This window comes from Tursiops truncatus, chromosome X, assembly GCF_011762595.2.
Source record: "Tursiops truncatus isolate mTurTru1 chromosome X, mTurTru1.mat.Y, whole genome shotgun sequence".
Taxonomy (NCBI): Eukaryota; Metazoa; Chordata; class Mammalia; order Artiodactyla; family Delphinidae; genus Tursiops; species Tursiops truncatus.
Window position 1 is genome coordinate 3,790,998 of NC_047055.1, and position 16,340 is coordinate 3,807,337.

At 41.7% G+C, this 16,340-nt stretch overlaps 1 protein-coding gene across 2 annotated transcripts in view; it reads left to right on the forward strand.

The window, feature by feature from the left end:
* Window positions 1-16,340, forward strand: part of CD99L2 (CD99 molecule like 2) — a 112,908-nt gene that overhangs the window by 41,334 nt on the left and 55,234 nt on the right. For both annotated transcript variants that reach the window (XM_033849753.2, XM_033849754.2), the window contains exon 2: window positions 16,141-16,200. In XM_033849753.2, coding sequence (XP_033705644.1) covers window positions 16,141-16,200 — 60 coding nt within the window. The remainder of the gene's footprint in view (window positions 1-16,140; window positions 16,201-16,340) is intronic.

Consider the following 16,340-nt stretch of genomic DNA (forward strand, 5'->3'; position numbering starts at 1 on the left):
TTGGGTTTTGAATGATATGCAAGGAGTTTGGACTTGTTCTTTAGGCAAGAATGGAGAGAAATTGGTAATTTTTGAGTAACAAGGGTTACCCAACTAGATCTTTTGATGTAGCGTATTTTTCTGGCAGCAGAACAGAAGGCTCAAGCTAAGGAGGGCACTTAGAGGTCTGTTGTGATAATTGAGGTGAGAAGTTAAGGGAGTGACCACAGAAGCGGAGGTGACGGAATGGGTATGAGAAATATTTGGTGGTAAAATAGATAAAATTTGGTCTTGGGTGAATCATCAGTGAGGAAGGAAGAGCCAAGAATATATATACACTAATATGTATAAAATGGATAACTAATAACCTGCTGTATAAAAGAATAAATAAAATTCTAAAAAAAAAAGAATAATGGCCATGCTTCCGACTCGGTGCCTAGGTAGGTGCTGATGCGTTCACTTGAGCTCTTCTGTGCAAAAGGGGGAAGCCAGGCTGGGAAGACAAGGGAAGACAGAGGCCAGTTTGGGCACGTTTCTCTGGAGCTGTGGAGGTCTCCCCCGGGTGGCGTGACCTGCAGGATTGGATTTCGGGAGAAAGATCTGGGCTGGGGATGTACAGGAGCCGCCTTGGGCTGGCAGCGCCTGTCTCCCTTCGCGCTGGCCTGGCCAGGAGGTAAGGCTGAAACCTTGATGGGCCTCTTAGGCGTAGACTCAGATTCTCCCGCCGATCCTACGCATGAGCATGGACGGGGAAGCCGTACCTCATGACACGATTGCTTGGCTTCTCCCTTGAAGTGGACTGGGTAGGTCAGGCTCTTGGTCCAGGCAGGCTCTTTGAGGGCCCATGATGCAAGCTGGGCTTCATCAGAACATATGTATACTGCATGATGAGCTGTATTATAGTGAGAGTCTCCTCTTTTTGTTTAACCAACTTGAAACAACCCACCCCCTCAACTCTATCCACCTTTTCATGGGTTCTGTTTATCTCAGAAATGAGTGGGCTGGACTAGACGATCCCTGAGGTCTTGTTCAGCGCTGCCCGGCTCTGATTGGGAAATTTCCATCTATGCAACATCACCAGAGACAGCTTCCTCACTTAAGGAATTACACCAATATCCGCGTGTGTTTATGTTTATGTTGGCTAAAGGGGAAGGAAATGCCATGCGCATTGCTGATTATTAGTCAAGAGCCTGTGGCTCAGAAGTGTTTCGGGATGGCCTTGTGACGTTCTTGTGCCTCGATTTCCCAGGCTTATATCACATCGGTAGAATCTAGAGGTTCATCAGACACTGGGTAAGTTCAGATCAGAATGTGACTTTGTTCTGTCTGCATCTATTAAGCTTTTGAACATTTTAGTACTCTCCTGTAAGCTATTTACTCATACATATTTTTTGAAGGCCTTCTGCTTGTAGATCTACCAGGCGATTCTACTTTACTTAGTACCAAATATAATAGTAGCTGATAATTGAGAGATTCCTGTGTCAGATAGTGGGCTAATCACTTTATATATAATGACCAATGTATTCCTCGCCTCAACCCACTGCAGTAGAATCTCTTATCTCCATTTTACAGATGAGGAAACTGAGGCACAGAGCTGTCGAGGCTCTTGTGCAAGGTGTCTCTGCCGGTGAGTGGCAGAAAGGGACCTGACCCCAGGCTCTTTAACTCCAAAGCTGGTCATCAGCGCTGATATCCTCATGCGTTGTCTTGAAATGGCCTTGGACCAGAGTCGGGAAGCCTTAGGCTCCAGTTTTTGATGTGACGCCAGCAGGGTTGCTTTTGGCAAGGCACTTAGTATCTCGCATTGCTTCTCAGAAACTGTGACCTCAAGGGCAGTGTGCTTCTTGTCGTTCGTAGGGCTATCCTGAGACCCCTAGCCTCCTGGTACATCATCTCGGCACTTTATTTATTTGTCCATGGTGGCTTTGTTTCCATCATGCCATCCACCTTGTTGCTTTGGGGGTTGAGCAACCAGATGTAGTAGCTTCAGTTTACGTACAGGAAGCAGGTCCCTTCTACGAGGTCCAGTGAACACTGCAGGACCCCAGTCAGTGAGTGGCAGAGCTGTGACGAGACATCGTATCTGCTGGCTCCGGGACCATTTCTGTTTCTGCTGCCGAATGATTAACTGCTGTGGTCCTCAGCTCCCCACCCTGATCTCTAAGGTCCCAGGGTACCCCCCTTGCAGAGCTGAATGCTGGGGACGATACCTGGCAACAGCTACTGCATTTTTAAATTGAGATATAATTTGCATAACATAAAATTCACCAACTGAAAGTCTACAGTTCAGTGGTTTGTAGTATATTCACTAGGTTGCGCAACCATCACTACTGTCTACCTCTAGAATATTCCCATCATCCCAGAAGAAACCCCATACTTATTAGCAATCAGTCCTCTTTCCCCCAGCCCCTGGTATCCAGTGCAGTTTCCTTTAGGTGGGGAGTCCCCTAGCTGTCAGCTCCGACTTCTGTGGAAAAGGTTATCCTTGCAGGCTTTCCAAGAACCTTTGGAATTTCCTCTGAGCAGCCATCATAGGCATGTACCTTTCTTTGTGGAAAGGAAGAAACTGTCCTTTCTTTTTTCTTAATTATTTTTTTTGAAACTGTCCTTTCAGTCAGCAAAGTGACTTACGCAATTTGTAAAACAAACAAACAAAAATCCTCCCCCGATATTGAAAATCAAGCTACGTGCCACGTATGTAGGACACTTGGATGCTTCCTGGAAATATGTACGAAGACTTTTAGCCGTGTCGCCCGCATCTACGTCCTTCCCTGCATTACCAAGTTCCCTTTTCCACAGCAGGCGCCTGGCGAGAGGTGTGCCCTTGAATGCGGGCAGCCAGCTGCCTGGGTTGGACACTGCAGATGTGTTGATGGTGGTGGCTGTTTGGGACTGAAATGCTGATCCCTGCCTTGTGGTGAACTGCTGCCTTTGCGTTGTTATTGTCCTCTCCGGGAGTGCTTTAAATTTATTCATGAAACTGGTGGGAGCTCAGGTGGCAGTAGCTAAATCCGTTTAGTAATCGGAATCAGAGGAAAGCCATTTTCATGTTCCCTTGCAAGGCTGCAGCATCTAGCTAACCCAGAGGATGTTAATTACTCAGCATGCTTGGAGGTGTAAAAGCATACATTTATCAAGACACGTGCGTTTGAATCTAGGTTGAGGCTACAAGAGTTAAAACGGTGCAGAAATTCGGGGGAATCAGGGACGAGCCTAACAGCGTTTTCAGTTTGCTCCCACCCTCTCTAGCACGAGGCGGGAGACAGAGAAAGTGTGTTCAAAGAGACGCTTGTAAAATTGACCGTGCGTGCCTATGACTTTGTTGTGGAGGTTCCCCACAGGCAGTTTTCAGGAGCATGTCCGTGGTCGGCGGGGAGCCCCTGCAGCAGAGGGGTGGGGGGTTGTTTTTCTGACCTGTAGGTTTGCTTTTTATTACTCGCGGCCCAGTGGTCCCCGGCCAGAGGGCTGGGGAAATGCACGGCTTTACAAGCAGCCCTGTCAGCCGAGGTCTTTATCATATTAAACTAGAACATCCTTATTCCACGGTTCATTTCAGGTTCAATCAAGCTGTCCCCCCACCCCTGCGTCAGTAGGTTCAGTCTTCCTGGGGCTGATTTTAGTCGTATTCCCTGAACTCAGACGATCAAGGGGCTTGTGCTGCGGTTCTATTTACTGGGTTATGATTTGACCCCTCCAGCGTGAATTTCATTTGGGCCCGTCTTCTGGTGCGGATCTTCTCTTGTTAACAGCCTCGCTGTTGACCGAGTCATTTTCCTCTTGGATAGATAACTCCATTCCTTTGCAGTTGTGGCATAGATGCAGGCATTAGCCCCGATGCCGGCAGGTGGGTGTTGTCCTGGGTTTCTCCGACAAACTTAAATGTAGTTTCAGTATTTATGGAAGCTTCACTCGGACAGACAAATGGGAAATCCAAAGATGAGGCATCTACAATTTACTAGTCTCAGATGTCCCTTGGGTTCTTTTTTTTTTTAACATCTTTATTGGAGTATAATTGCTTTCCAATGGTGTGTTAGTTTCTGCTTTATAACAAAGTGAATCAGTTATACATATACACATGTTCCCATATCTCTTCCCTCTTGCATCTCCCTCCCTCCCACCCTCCCTATCCCACCCCTCTAGGTGGTCACAAGGCACCGAGCTGATCTCCCTGTGCTATGCGGCTGCTTCCCACTTTGGTAGTGTCTATATGTCCATGCCACTCTCTCCCTTGGCTTCTTATTCAGTCACAGAAAAGGGACAAGATTTGAAAATTTGAGAACCAAAGCAGTTTGGGTGAATATTTATTCATTTAGGATTTGTACCGGACCCATTCCCCCCAAATTGAAAACTGCTTATACGTACAAAAGAAAAATGTGGAAAAGAAACTCTCCTTAGAGAGCAGGGTGATGGACGTGACTGGGCACTTGAGAGGCACCCGTCTCCCTGGCTGGGTTGCGACTTTGCCTCTGAAATCTTCAGTAAGCAGAGATCCCGGCTGCCCCTGCAATTCTGGATCCAGCAGCAGGGAGCAGACTGTCCCTCTGCAGAGATGAGTTTGCTCTTGGCATGAAACCCAAATGGATCTGTTACAAAGTAATATCAGGTACGATCTACTAGTAGCACTCTCACAGCACGGGGACAGAGTTTGGACGATCACGGCAAACACACCTTGAGGGAGGGCCTTCTCGCTGGCAGGCCTCGTCCCCGCTTCCAGCAGCTCACCGTCTAGAGCGGCGATGACGGGTGGTTCTCTGTCAGCCTGTCCAACACAGTCGCCAGCAGCCACTCGTGGCTGTTAAGCATCGGAAGGTGGCTAGTGTGACTAAGGAACTCAATTTTTAAAAGTTTTATTGAATTGTAATTAATTTAAATAGCAGCATGTGGCTAGGAGCCACCATGTTGGACAGGGCAGGTCTAGAGAGGGTGAACATAACACCTGACGGGGGGGGGGTGGGTGTGCTTTCAGGATAAGCTCAGTAGAAGGGTGGGAGGACGACAGGGGAGAGAGGGAGGGAAGGAGTGATCAAATCCACATGAAAGGTACTTAAGGGGCACATCACATGGGCTCTCTCGTGTTTCAGTCAAGGCTTGGGCAGGTGCTGGGTCTCAGCCACTCCATGGCGGAAACCTCTAACAAGGGCCTGCTGTGCCTGGTTTTATAGCCCTCATTAAATGTGCCCTTAGCTTCAGACACCAGTCACCCAGGCACGGTGGGTCAGGTTGCAATATAAGGTCAAGTTTGTGTTCCCTCCCAAAGGGGCACAGTCCACTTCAGGACGGACTCAGGCTGTCGGGGCATCTGTGGATAGAACCGGCACTTTCCTTATTAGATGTATCTTCTCAAGGACACACACAAGCCCATGGGTACGATTTCCAAAGTTCTGCCGTATGTTTTCAGATAGGTGTAACCAGCTCACTACATGCTTTTTCCATTAGAAGAAATTTGTAGCCCTCTGCAGTGGAACGAGATAACTTCTGCTGGATGCCGGAACACTGGCCTCCCAGGTACAGTGATTGGGGCCTTGTAAATTGGGCCTACGATGAGTCAGCTGCTTTCTAGGGTGTGCCTCGTGCCAGAGGGCGAAGCAGTGTCCCTAATGCACAGGATTCCTGTCTGCCTATACCCAACCTGAGTCGTTGTGTTATAGGTTACATAGAAGAGCTGTGGGCTACAACCCTTTTTTATTTCTTCTTTTCTGATATGGAACTATCTCCCCGGTACAGTTTTATTTTTTTATTGAAGTATAACTGACCTACAACTCTGTTAGTTCCAGGTGCACAACACAGCAATTTGATATTTCTGTACTTTACAAAATGATCACCATAATACAACCCTATTTTATTATTATTTTATTTTATTTTATTTTATTTGTTTTTGCTGTACGCGGGCCTCTCACTGCTGTGGCCTCTCCCGCTGCGGAGCACAGGCTCGGGACGCGCAGGCTCAGCGGCCATGGCTCACAGGCCCAGCCGCTCCGCGGCATGTGGGATCTTCCCGGACCGGGGCACGAACCCGCGTCCCCCGCATCGGCAGGCGGACTCTCAACCACTGTGCCACCAGGGAAGCCCCAACATAAATTTTTAAATTTAATTTTAATTTTATATTGGAGTATAGTTGATTTCAGCTGGAGCTCTTCATTTTTTTTTTTTTTTTTTTTTTTCGCGGTACGCGGGCCTCTCACTGCTGTGGCCTCTCCCGTTGTGGAGCACAGGCTCGGGACGCGCAGGCTCAGCGGCCATGGCTCACGGGCCCAGCCACTCCACGGCATGTGGGATCTTCCCGGACCGGGGCACGAACCCGCGTCCCCCGCATCGGCAGGCGGACTCTCAACCACTGCACCACCAGGGAAGCCCGCGACCCTATTTTAGACCATATTTGTTCCCGTCTTGATTTCAGCAGCTGTGCTTGGTTACAGACTCTTAATAGCTCAGGATGGAGATTGAGATTTTGAATGGTTTTGTCCACAGATGGTTTGGGTCCATTGGATCCAAGGTCAACGAGGGATTAATAAATATTTCAAAATTGTGTTATTGCTCTTTTTTTAAAATTGAGGTATAGTTGATGTACAACATTATAAGTTTCAGGTGTGCAACTTAGTAATTCACAATTTTTAAATGTTATATTCTTTTTATAGGTGCTACGAAATATTGGCTATATTCTTGGTGTTGTACAATATATCCTTGTAGCTTATTTATTTTATGCATACTAGTTCGTACCTCTTAATCCCCTACCCCTATCCGGCCCCTCCCGTTTCCTTTTTCCCCCACTGGTAACCAGGATTTTGTTCTCTATATCTATGAGTCTATTTCTTTTTTGTTATATTCACTAGTTTGTTGTATTTTTTAGATTCTACATATAAGTGGTATCATACGGTATTTGTCTTTCTCTGTCTGACTTATTTCAGTTAGCATAATACCCTCCAAGTCCTTCCATGTTGTTGCAAATGGCAAAATGTCATTCTTTTTTATGGCTGAGTAGTATTCTATTGTGTGTGTGTGCGTGTGTGTGTGTGTGTGTACACCACATCTTCTATCTTCTTTATCCATTCATCTGTTGATGGACACTTAGGTTGCTTCCATATCTTGGCAACTGTAAATAATGCTGCTCTGAACATTGGGGGGTGCCTGTATCTTTTTGAATTAGTGTTTTCAGTTTTGGGGGATATGTACCCAGGAGTGGAATTGCTGGGTCATATGGTAGCTCTATTTTTAGTTTTTTAAGACACCTCCATTCTGTTTTCCACAGTGGCTGCATCCATTTACATTCCCACCAACAGTGCAGGAGGGTTCCCTTTTCTCCACACCCTCTCCAGCATTTATTGTTTCTAGATTTTTTTTTTTTCTTTTTTGCGGTACGCGGGCCTCTCACTGTTGTGGCCTCTCCCGTTGCGGAGTACAGGCTCCGGACGCGCAGGCTCAGCGTCCATGGCTCACGGGCCCAGCCGCTCCGCGGCATGTGGGATCTTTCCGGACCGGGGCACGAACCCGTGTCCCCTGCATCGGCAGGCGGACTCTCAACCACTGCACCACCAGGGAAGCCCTGTTTCTAGATTTTTTGATGATGGCCATTCTGACCGGTGTGAGGTGATCTCATCATGGATTTAATTTGCATTTTCCTGTGATTAACGATGTTGAGTGTCTTTTTATGTGCCCGCTGGCTATCTGCATGTCTTCTTTGGAAAAATGTGTGTTGTATTGCTCTTAACCCTTGATGACATATAGCAGGACATATCAGCAAACAGTAGGGGAATGGCTGAAGCTAAAAACATTATTACTTGTACAAGGTGTTATTTGGAAGAACCTACTCTCTCATTTCTTGGGTGAAAAAGTAGGGATAGAGTTTTGTAGGATGATTGGCTTATGATTTTGGAGGGGTTGATACAGAACTTTAAAAATTATTTATAATAATAATATAAATACTTATACATGATTAAAAACAAAAAGAAGGGTTTTAATTAATAGTACAGTGCTCCTCCCTGACCACTTTTCTCATTCCCTAAACATAATCATTGTTACCAATCACTGCGTGTAAGCTCCCTTCCAGAAGATTTTTACAGCTATAAATGTAGATACACACGCATGGAAAAATACTTCTCTGCACTTTGCTTTCTTTATTTAATACTGTATCTTGGAGCTTTCTCCCATGTCAGTATATAGGCTTATGCCATTCTTTTGTTCAAAATAGACTTAATTTTTTAATATCAGTTTTAGGTTCACAGCAATGTTGAGCAGAAGGTATAGAGTTTTCTCATATACCTCCTGCCCCCACACATGCACAGCCTCCCTCATTACCAACACCCACTCCCGCACAAGAATGCTACCTTCGTTACAACTGATTAACCTATATTGACAATATTATTATCACCCAAAGTCCATAGTTTACATTACGGTTCACTTTTGGTGGTGTACGTTCTGTGGGTTTAGACAAAGGTTTAATGACGTGCATCCACCGTCAGAGTATCATACAGAGTATTTTCACTGCCCTAAAAATCCTCTGTGCTCCACCTAGTCATTCCACCCCATACAACCCGTGGCAACCGCTGATCCTTTTACTGTCTTAATGTTTTTCTAGAATGTCAGATAGTTGGAATCATCTACTGTGTTACTTTACAATTGGCGTCTTTCACTGAGTATGGGCATTGAAGGTTCCTCTGTGTCTTTTCATGGCTTGATTTCTTATTTACTTTTAGCACTGAATAATATTCCATTGTCTTGGATGTCACACAGTTTATTTATCCACTCACTTACTGAAGGACATCTTGGTTGCTTCCAAGCTTTGGCAATTATGAATGAAGAAATTATAAACATCCTTGTGTAAGTTTTTGTTTGGACATAAGTTTCTAACTCCTTTGGGTAAACACGAAGGAGCAGAATTGCTGGATCATATGGTATGTATGTTTTGTTAGAAACCACCAAACTGTCTTCCAAAGTGACTGTACCATTTTGCATTCCTAGCAGTAATGTGATTTCCTTTTGTTCCACATCCTTATCAGTGCTTGCTGTTGTCTTCGTTCTGGACTTTTGGCCATTTGGATGTTTTAATTCGATTTTCCCTAATGATAGGATGTGTAACATGTTTTCATATGCTTATTTGCCATCTGTCTATCTGCTTTGGTGATGTGTATGTTAAGGTCTTTGGCCCGTTGTTTTTTTCTTGGTCAGCTTTTGTTTATGTGTATAGTTTTAGAGAAACATTCCAACAAGACATACACCAACTCTGACTCACATGGTTCATATCTTTATTTTTTCTTTATCTCTTTTTTCCCCAGCATTTTGACATATAATTGACAATGTGATGATTTGGTACATGTATATATTGTGAAATGATTACCATGATAACATTAGTTAACAGCTCCTCACCTAATTACCATTTTGTGTGTGTGTCTGGTGAGAACATTTAAGATCTACCCTCTTAGCAATAGTGTATTATATACCTGAAAATTGCTAACTATTGTCACCTATATTATTGTCTAATAATACTATATTAGATCCCTAGAACGGATTCATCATTAACTGGAAGTTTATACCCTATGACCAACATCTCCCCATTTCCGCCCCCCCTGCAGCCCCTGGCAACCACCATTCTACTCTGTTTCTATGAGTTTGGCTTTTTTAGACTCCACATGCAGGTGAGATCATACAGTATTTGTCTTTCTCTGTCTGACTTATTTCACTTAGCATAATACCCTCTTAGATATATCCATGTTGTTGAAAAGGCAGAATCTCCTTCTTTTCAATGGCAAATAAGATTCTATGGTTTGTATAGACCACATTTTCTTTATCCATTCATCTGTCAATGGTAGTTTCCATGTCTTGGCTATTGCGAATAATGCTGCAGTGAGCATGGTGTGGGGGGTGCAGATATCTCTTTGAGATAGTGATTTCATTTCCTTTGGCTATATGCCCAGAAGTGGGATTTGCTGGATCATAATTCTCTTTTTCATTTTTTGAAGACCCACTGTTTTCCATAGCGGCTGAACCAATTTACCTCCCACCAGTGATGCATAAGGATTCCTTTTTCTCCACATCCTCACCAACACTTAGCTCTTGTTTTGTTCACTCTAACCATTCTGACAGGTGTGAGGTGATAACTCATTGTGGTTTCAATATGCATTTCCCTGGTGATTAGTGTTGTTGAGCATCTTTTCATATACCTGTTGGCCATTTGTATATCTTCTTTGGAAAACATCTTTTCATATGGCTGGGCCTGGATCCCAGGTCTGCAGGAGAAGACTAGTCACCAGGGACCCTTGGGATGTGGCCCATTTTTTAATGGGGTTCTTTGTTTTCTTACTATTAAGTTTTAAATGTTCTTTGTATATTTTGGATAACAGTCCTTTGTTAGATGTGCCTTTGGTAAATATTTTCTCCCAATCTGTGGCTTGTCTTTTCATTTTTTGGCAGTGTCTTTTGCAGAGCAGAATTTTTTAATTTAAATGAAATCCACTTATCAATTTTTCCTTTCATGGATCGTGCCTTTGGTTGTATCTAACAAGTCATCACCAAACCCAAGTCATCTATATTTTCTGCTGTGTTAATCTTCTAGGAGTTTTATCACTTTGTGTTTTATATTTAGGTCTGTGATCCATTTTGACACTGATGCAAGAAATTGAAGACTACACAAAGAGATGGAAAGATACACCGTGTTCTGGGTATCAATATTCTGTTTAACAGTATTATTAAAATAATGATACTACCCAAGGCAGTCTACCAGTTCAGTGCAATCCCTATCAAAATACCAATGGCATTTTTCACAGAACTAGAACAAATAATTTAAAAATTTGTATGGAAACACAAAAGACCCCAAGTAGCCAAAACAATCTTGAGAAAGAAGAATAGAGCTGGAGGAATCATGCTTCCTGACCTCAGACTATACTACAAAGCTACAGTAATCAAAACAGTATGGTGCTGGCAGAAAAGCAGACACATAGATCAATGGAAGAGAATAGAGAATCCAGAAATAAACACATACACTTATGGTCAATTAATCTATGGCAAAGGAAACATGAATATATGATGAAGAAAAGACAGTCTCTTCAATAAGTGGTGTTGGGAAAACTGGACATCTGCATGTAAAAGAATAAAATTAGAACATTCTCTAAGGCTATATACAAAAATAAACTCAAAATGGATTTAAGACCTAAATGGAAGACTATATACTGTAAAACTCCTAGAGGAAAACATAGGCAGAACACTCCTTCTCATAAATCGCAGGAATATTTTTTTGGATCCGTCTACTAAAGTAAAGGAAATAAAAGCAAAAATAAATGAACCTAATTCAACTTAGTTCCCTTTGCTATGCAAAAACTTTTATCAACAAAACAAAAAGACAATGTACTATGATCCATTTTGAGTTAATGTTTGTGAAGGGTGTAAGGTCTGTGTCTAGATTTTTTCCCCATGTGGTTGTCCAGTTGTTCTAGCACCATTTGTTGAAAAGACTATCTTTTCTCCATTGTATTGCCTTTGCTCCTTTGTCAAAGATCAGTTGACTGTATTTATGTTGGTCTATTTCTGGGCTCTGTATTCTGTTCCATTGATCTGTCTGTTGCTAATACCACACTATCTTGATTACTATAACTTTATAGTAAGTCTTGAGGTTGTGTAGTTGTCAGTCCTCCAACTTTGTTCTTTTCATTCAGTATTGTATTGGCTATTCTTTTTTTCCTCTCCATATAAACTTGATCAGTTTGTCAATCACAAGATCATTTGCTGACATTTTGATTGTGATTGCACTGAATCTATAAATCAAATTAGGAAGAACTGAAATCTTGACAGTATTGAGTCTTCCTATCCATGGAATATCTCTCTATTTATTTAGTTTTCTTCTGATTTCTTTCATCAGAGTTCTGCAGTTTTCTTTATATAGATCTTGCGTAAATTTTGTTAGATTTATATCAGGCGTTTATTGGGGGGGCGCTAATGTAAATGGTGTTGTGTTTTTATTTCAAATTCCATTTGTTCATTGCTGGTACATAGGAAATTGATTGACTTTTGTATTAACCTTATATCCTGCACCCTTGCTGTAGTTACTTATTAGTTCCAGGAGTTTTTTGTTTTGGGTTGTTTTTTGGGGGGTTAGATTATTTTGTATGATCATGTCCTCTGCAAACAAAGACAGTTTTATTTCTTCCTTCCCAATCTTTATACCTTTTTTTCCCTTTTCTTACTGAAGTAGCTGGGACTGCCAGTATGATGTTGAAAAGCAGTGGTGAGAAGGGACATCATTGCCTTGATCCCGATCTTCTAAAGCTTTGGTTTCTCACCCTTAAATATCACGTTAGCTGTAGGTTTTTTGTAGATACTCATTGTCAAGTTGAGGAAATTGCCTTCTAGTCCTAGTTTACTGAGAGTATCCCATTCTTTTAAACAGCTACGGGACATTTTATTGTATTGAAGAACCATATTTACCATATTTAATTCAACTATTCTTCTTTGAACACTTGGTCTGTTTCCATTTCTTTTTGCTGTTGTAAGCAGTACTGCTATGAACATCCTGTACATAACTCTTTGGGCACATGTATAAGTATTTTTCTGTAACACGTACCTGGAAGTACAATTGTTGGAATAAGAAATATGCGTATTTAAATTATTTTAATTCTTTAAATGTTTAAACAGTTACAGACCTGCAGGAAACTTGCAAGTACAGTACACGGAACTTTTTTCCCCCCCAATAATTTAAGAATATGTTACCATGCCCTATCATCCCTTCTCCCACAGCATACTTCAGAGTCCATTTCCTATAGACATCCTTTTGTATATCATCAATGTAACCATCTGAATCAGAAAATTAACATTGATCCGTTAATACTACCTAATCCTAAGACTTCTTTCAAGTTTCACCAGTTGTTCCAGTAATATCTAATACAAGGAATTCCCATTTACTATTCACCTAGATTTCCCAGTTTTACCACATTTGCTCTGGTGTGTATATGTATCTCCAAATACCTTTCTTCTGAATAATTTCAGAATCAGTCCCAAACACGATGCCCATTACCTCTTGATACTTCAGTGTGCATTTCTTAAAAACAAGGACACCCTCCTCCACAACCAGAGTACGTCCATCAAGATCAGGAAATTGACAGTGATCCAGTATTACCATCTAGTCCACAGACCTCATTCAGATTTCACAGATTGTCCCAATGATGATCTTTATAGGTTCAGGATCCAATCCTGGAACACCTGTTGGATTTAGTGGTCATGATTTCCCTGATCTCAGGGACTGCGGTCTCTCAGTGCTTATTCAATGCTGAAAGCTGTTGCTTTGTGTTTTGTCTATTTTATGGTTGTTTATGATGGGAAAGCTAATCTAATACCAATTATTTCATCATAGCAAGAAGCAAAAGTCTACTTTAGAAGCTGGGTTATTAAGTGTAAGACTTTTATTTTATTGGTGGATTATATGCTTTATTCCCATAAAATATTGCTCTTTTCCTGTGTCTTAAATTTTATCTTTGTCTTATATTAATATTGTTTCCTTCCTGTTAGCATTTGCCCGATATATTTCTCTATTTTATATACACATATATATGTTTATATATATGTTTGTTTATATATATATATGTTTTGTTTTAGGTGTATATTTTGTCAACAGCATATAGTAATTTTTTATCCCATTTATCTTTTAAAAAAAATTTATTTGGCCACGTTGGGTCTTCTTTGCCCCGCGCGGGCTTTCTCTAGTTGTGGCAAGCAGGGGCTACTCGTCATTTTGGTGTGCAGGCTACTCTTCATTGCGGTGCACAGGCTTCTCATTGCGGGGTTTCTCTTGTTGCAGAACATGGGCTCTAGGTGTGCGGGCTTCAGTAGTTGTGATGCACGGGCTCAGTAGTTGTGGCTCGTGGGCTCTAGAGCGCAGGCTCAGTAGTTGTGGCGCATGGGCTTAGTTGCTCCGCGGCACGTGGGATCTTCCTGGACCAGGGCTTGAACCGTGTCCCCTGCATTGGCAGGCAGATTCTTAACTGCTGCACCACCAGGGAAGTCCTCATTTATCTTTTGATAGGAGATTTATTCTATTTACACTCACTTTTTACTGATATGATTGTACATATTCTTATGTTAAAGTCCATGTTTTCTATTTAACATGTTTTTGTTTCTTTTTTCCGTTTGGTGACTTTTGTTGGATTGAATTTTAGTTGTTGGTGTTGACCTTTCTTTTTTTTTCTTGAATAAGTTAGAGGTTATATATCCTGTAACTCTTTTAGTGATTACCTTTTTTTTTGCTATATAAAATGTATTTTTAAAAATAAACTTTTTAAGAACAGTTTTAGATTTACAATGCAAAACTAGTGCAAAGAGTTCTAATGTGCTCTACACCCAGTTTCCCTCATTATTAACATTTTATATTAGCATGGTACGTTTGTCACAATTAATGAACCAACATTGATACACTATTATTAACTAAAGTCCATACTCTATTCATACTTCCTTAGTTTTTACTTAAAGTCGTTGTTTTTGTTCTAGGATCCAATCAAGGGTACCACATGACTTTCCATCATTACATCTCCGTTGGCTCTTCAGGCTATGCCAGTTTCTCAAACTTTGTTTTTGACAGCCTTGACAGTTTTGAGGAGTATTAGTCAGGTATTTTGTCGGATGCCCCTCAACTGGAATTTCTCTGATGTTTTCCTTATGATTATACTGGGGTTATAGAGTTACACTTCCTTGAGAGGAAGACCACACAGGTATAGTGCCCTTCTCATCACATCATATCAAGGGAATATAGTATCAATATGACTCATCACTGTTAAAGTTAACCTTGATCGCCTGGCTGATGTAGTGTTTGTCAGGTTTCTCCACTGGTTTCTCCCCACCTTCTCATACTGTAATCTTGGAAGGAAGTCAACACTTATGGAGAGGAGAGATATCTACATAAATTAATTTGAATTCTTCTATTCTCTCCTTTTTATGTTTTTGTTCAATTATTTATATCAGCCTGGACTCATGGAAATTTATACTTAGGGTCATAATCCAATACCACTTTATTTTGCTGCTTAAAATTGTTCCACCTTTAGCCATTGAGAACTCTTTCAGTCAGTCCTGTGGTCCTTTGACCTATACCAACCAATATCAATATATTTTAAAGTACTTCCTAGCACTGTAAGATGCTCCAAACTCATCTAGATATTTCCTGCCCCAATTCTAGAATCAGCCATTTCTCCAAGGAGCTCTGGTTCCATTTATTGGAGAATGGTATTTAGAAACCAAGATCTGGGTGCTCAGTGTGTTCATTGCTACTGGGGTGTTGTTGCTTCTAGGTCTTTGCACCTGACAGAGCAAGGGAATATATATCTGCATACTAACCCGTATATATACACATGTTTATGAATATTTCTATATGTAACCATCTGTATATATATATGAAGCTAAATGTGGTTCATACTGAGGTCTCCAACTCTGATCCACTATCACATGGGTCATTCTAGCCTTCTCTTCTTATCTGTAACCTCCCTCTCCAACAGTGAGAAACCTGGCTTCTATAATCCACTGTCCACTTACTTATTTGTTCAACTTCAGTATACACGCATAGTGGTTTGCTTGAGAGTTAATGTATATACCCCGGTGGGAAACTACATGCCCATCTAGAGGGAATGAAAGCTGTCAAGTTCAATAGCAGTCAGGGTTGGGCAGATGGGTCCACTTCTGAGGACAAATTCTCTTGTGAAAAACTCTTCCCCAGTGCCTTTTTAGTTATGTGTAATTAGTCAGAGATACTAGTCTAGGTGTAGTTGCTGGGATCGGGGGGAAGGTGCCCTGGGTTGCCAAAATGCAGAGCAGCCTTTATGTGAGAGCCGGGATGGGGTGAAAGAACTTGCCCATTATCAATGGAGTTTTGGGGCTCTGATACTCCCTGTTGCAAAAGTCATACTATAAAGTTTTTTAAAATAAGATTGTACTTCATGTTTCATACAGTTGAGCCTTCAGCCTTCAAGTAGACTGAAGACTGTTTGTTTTGTTGTTGTTGTTTTGGTAGCAATAGGTTGCTTGTCGAAGGATAACAATTCAATATATCTTTGGGTGGTTTCAACTGATTTCCTTTTGTGGCAGTATCTTCAGGACACTGTCTAAAGGGAAGTGACCGTTACGAGAGTATTTCAGTATTATTTTGTGTTTTGCAAAGATAGTTACATTCAAAAATCTTTTTTTTTTTTTAATTTTTAGGATCTGGGGACGTTGGTTTCAGTCTGGAGGATGCATTGGAAGAAACTTCCTCAGTGAAGCGTGAGTAGTAAATCAAACTATTAAAAGCAAATTATAATGCTTAATATGCACTACCCATTCAGAATACACATTCAGGGAAAACAGTAGATGGCCTGCATTTCACCTGATCCGATGGAACATGTTTATCATAAATTGCATTA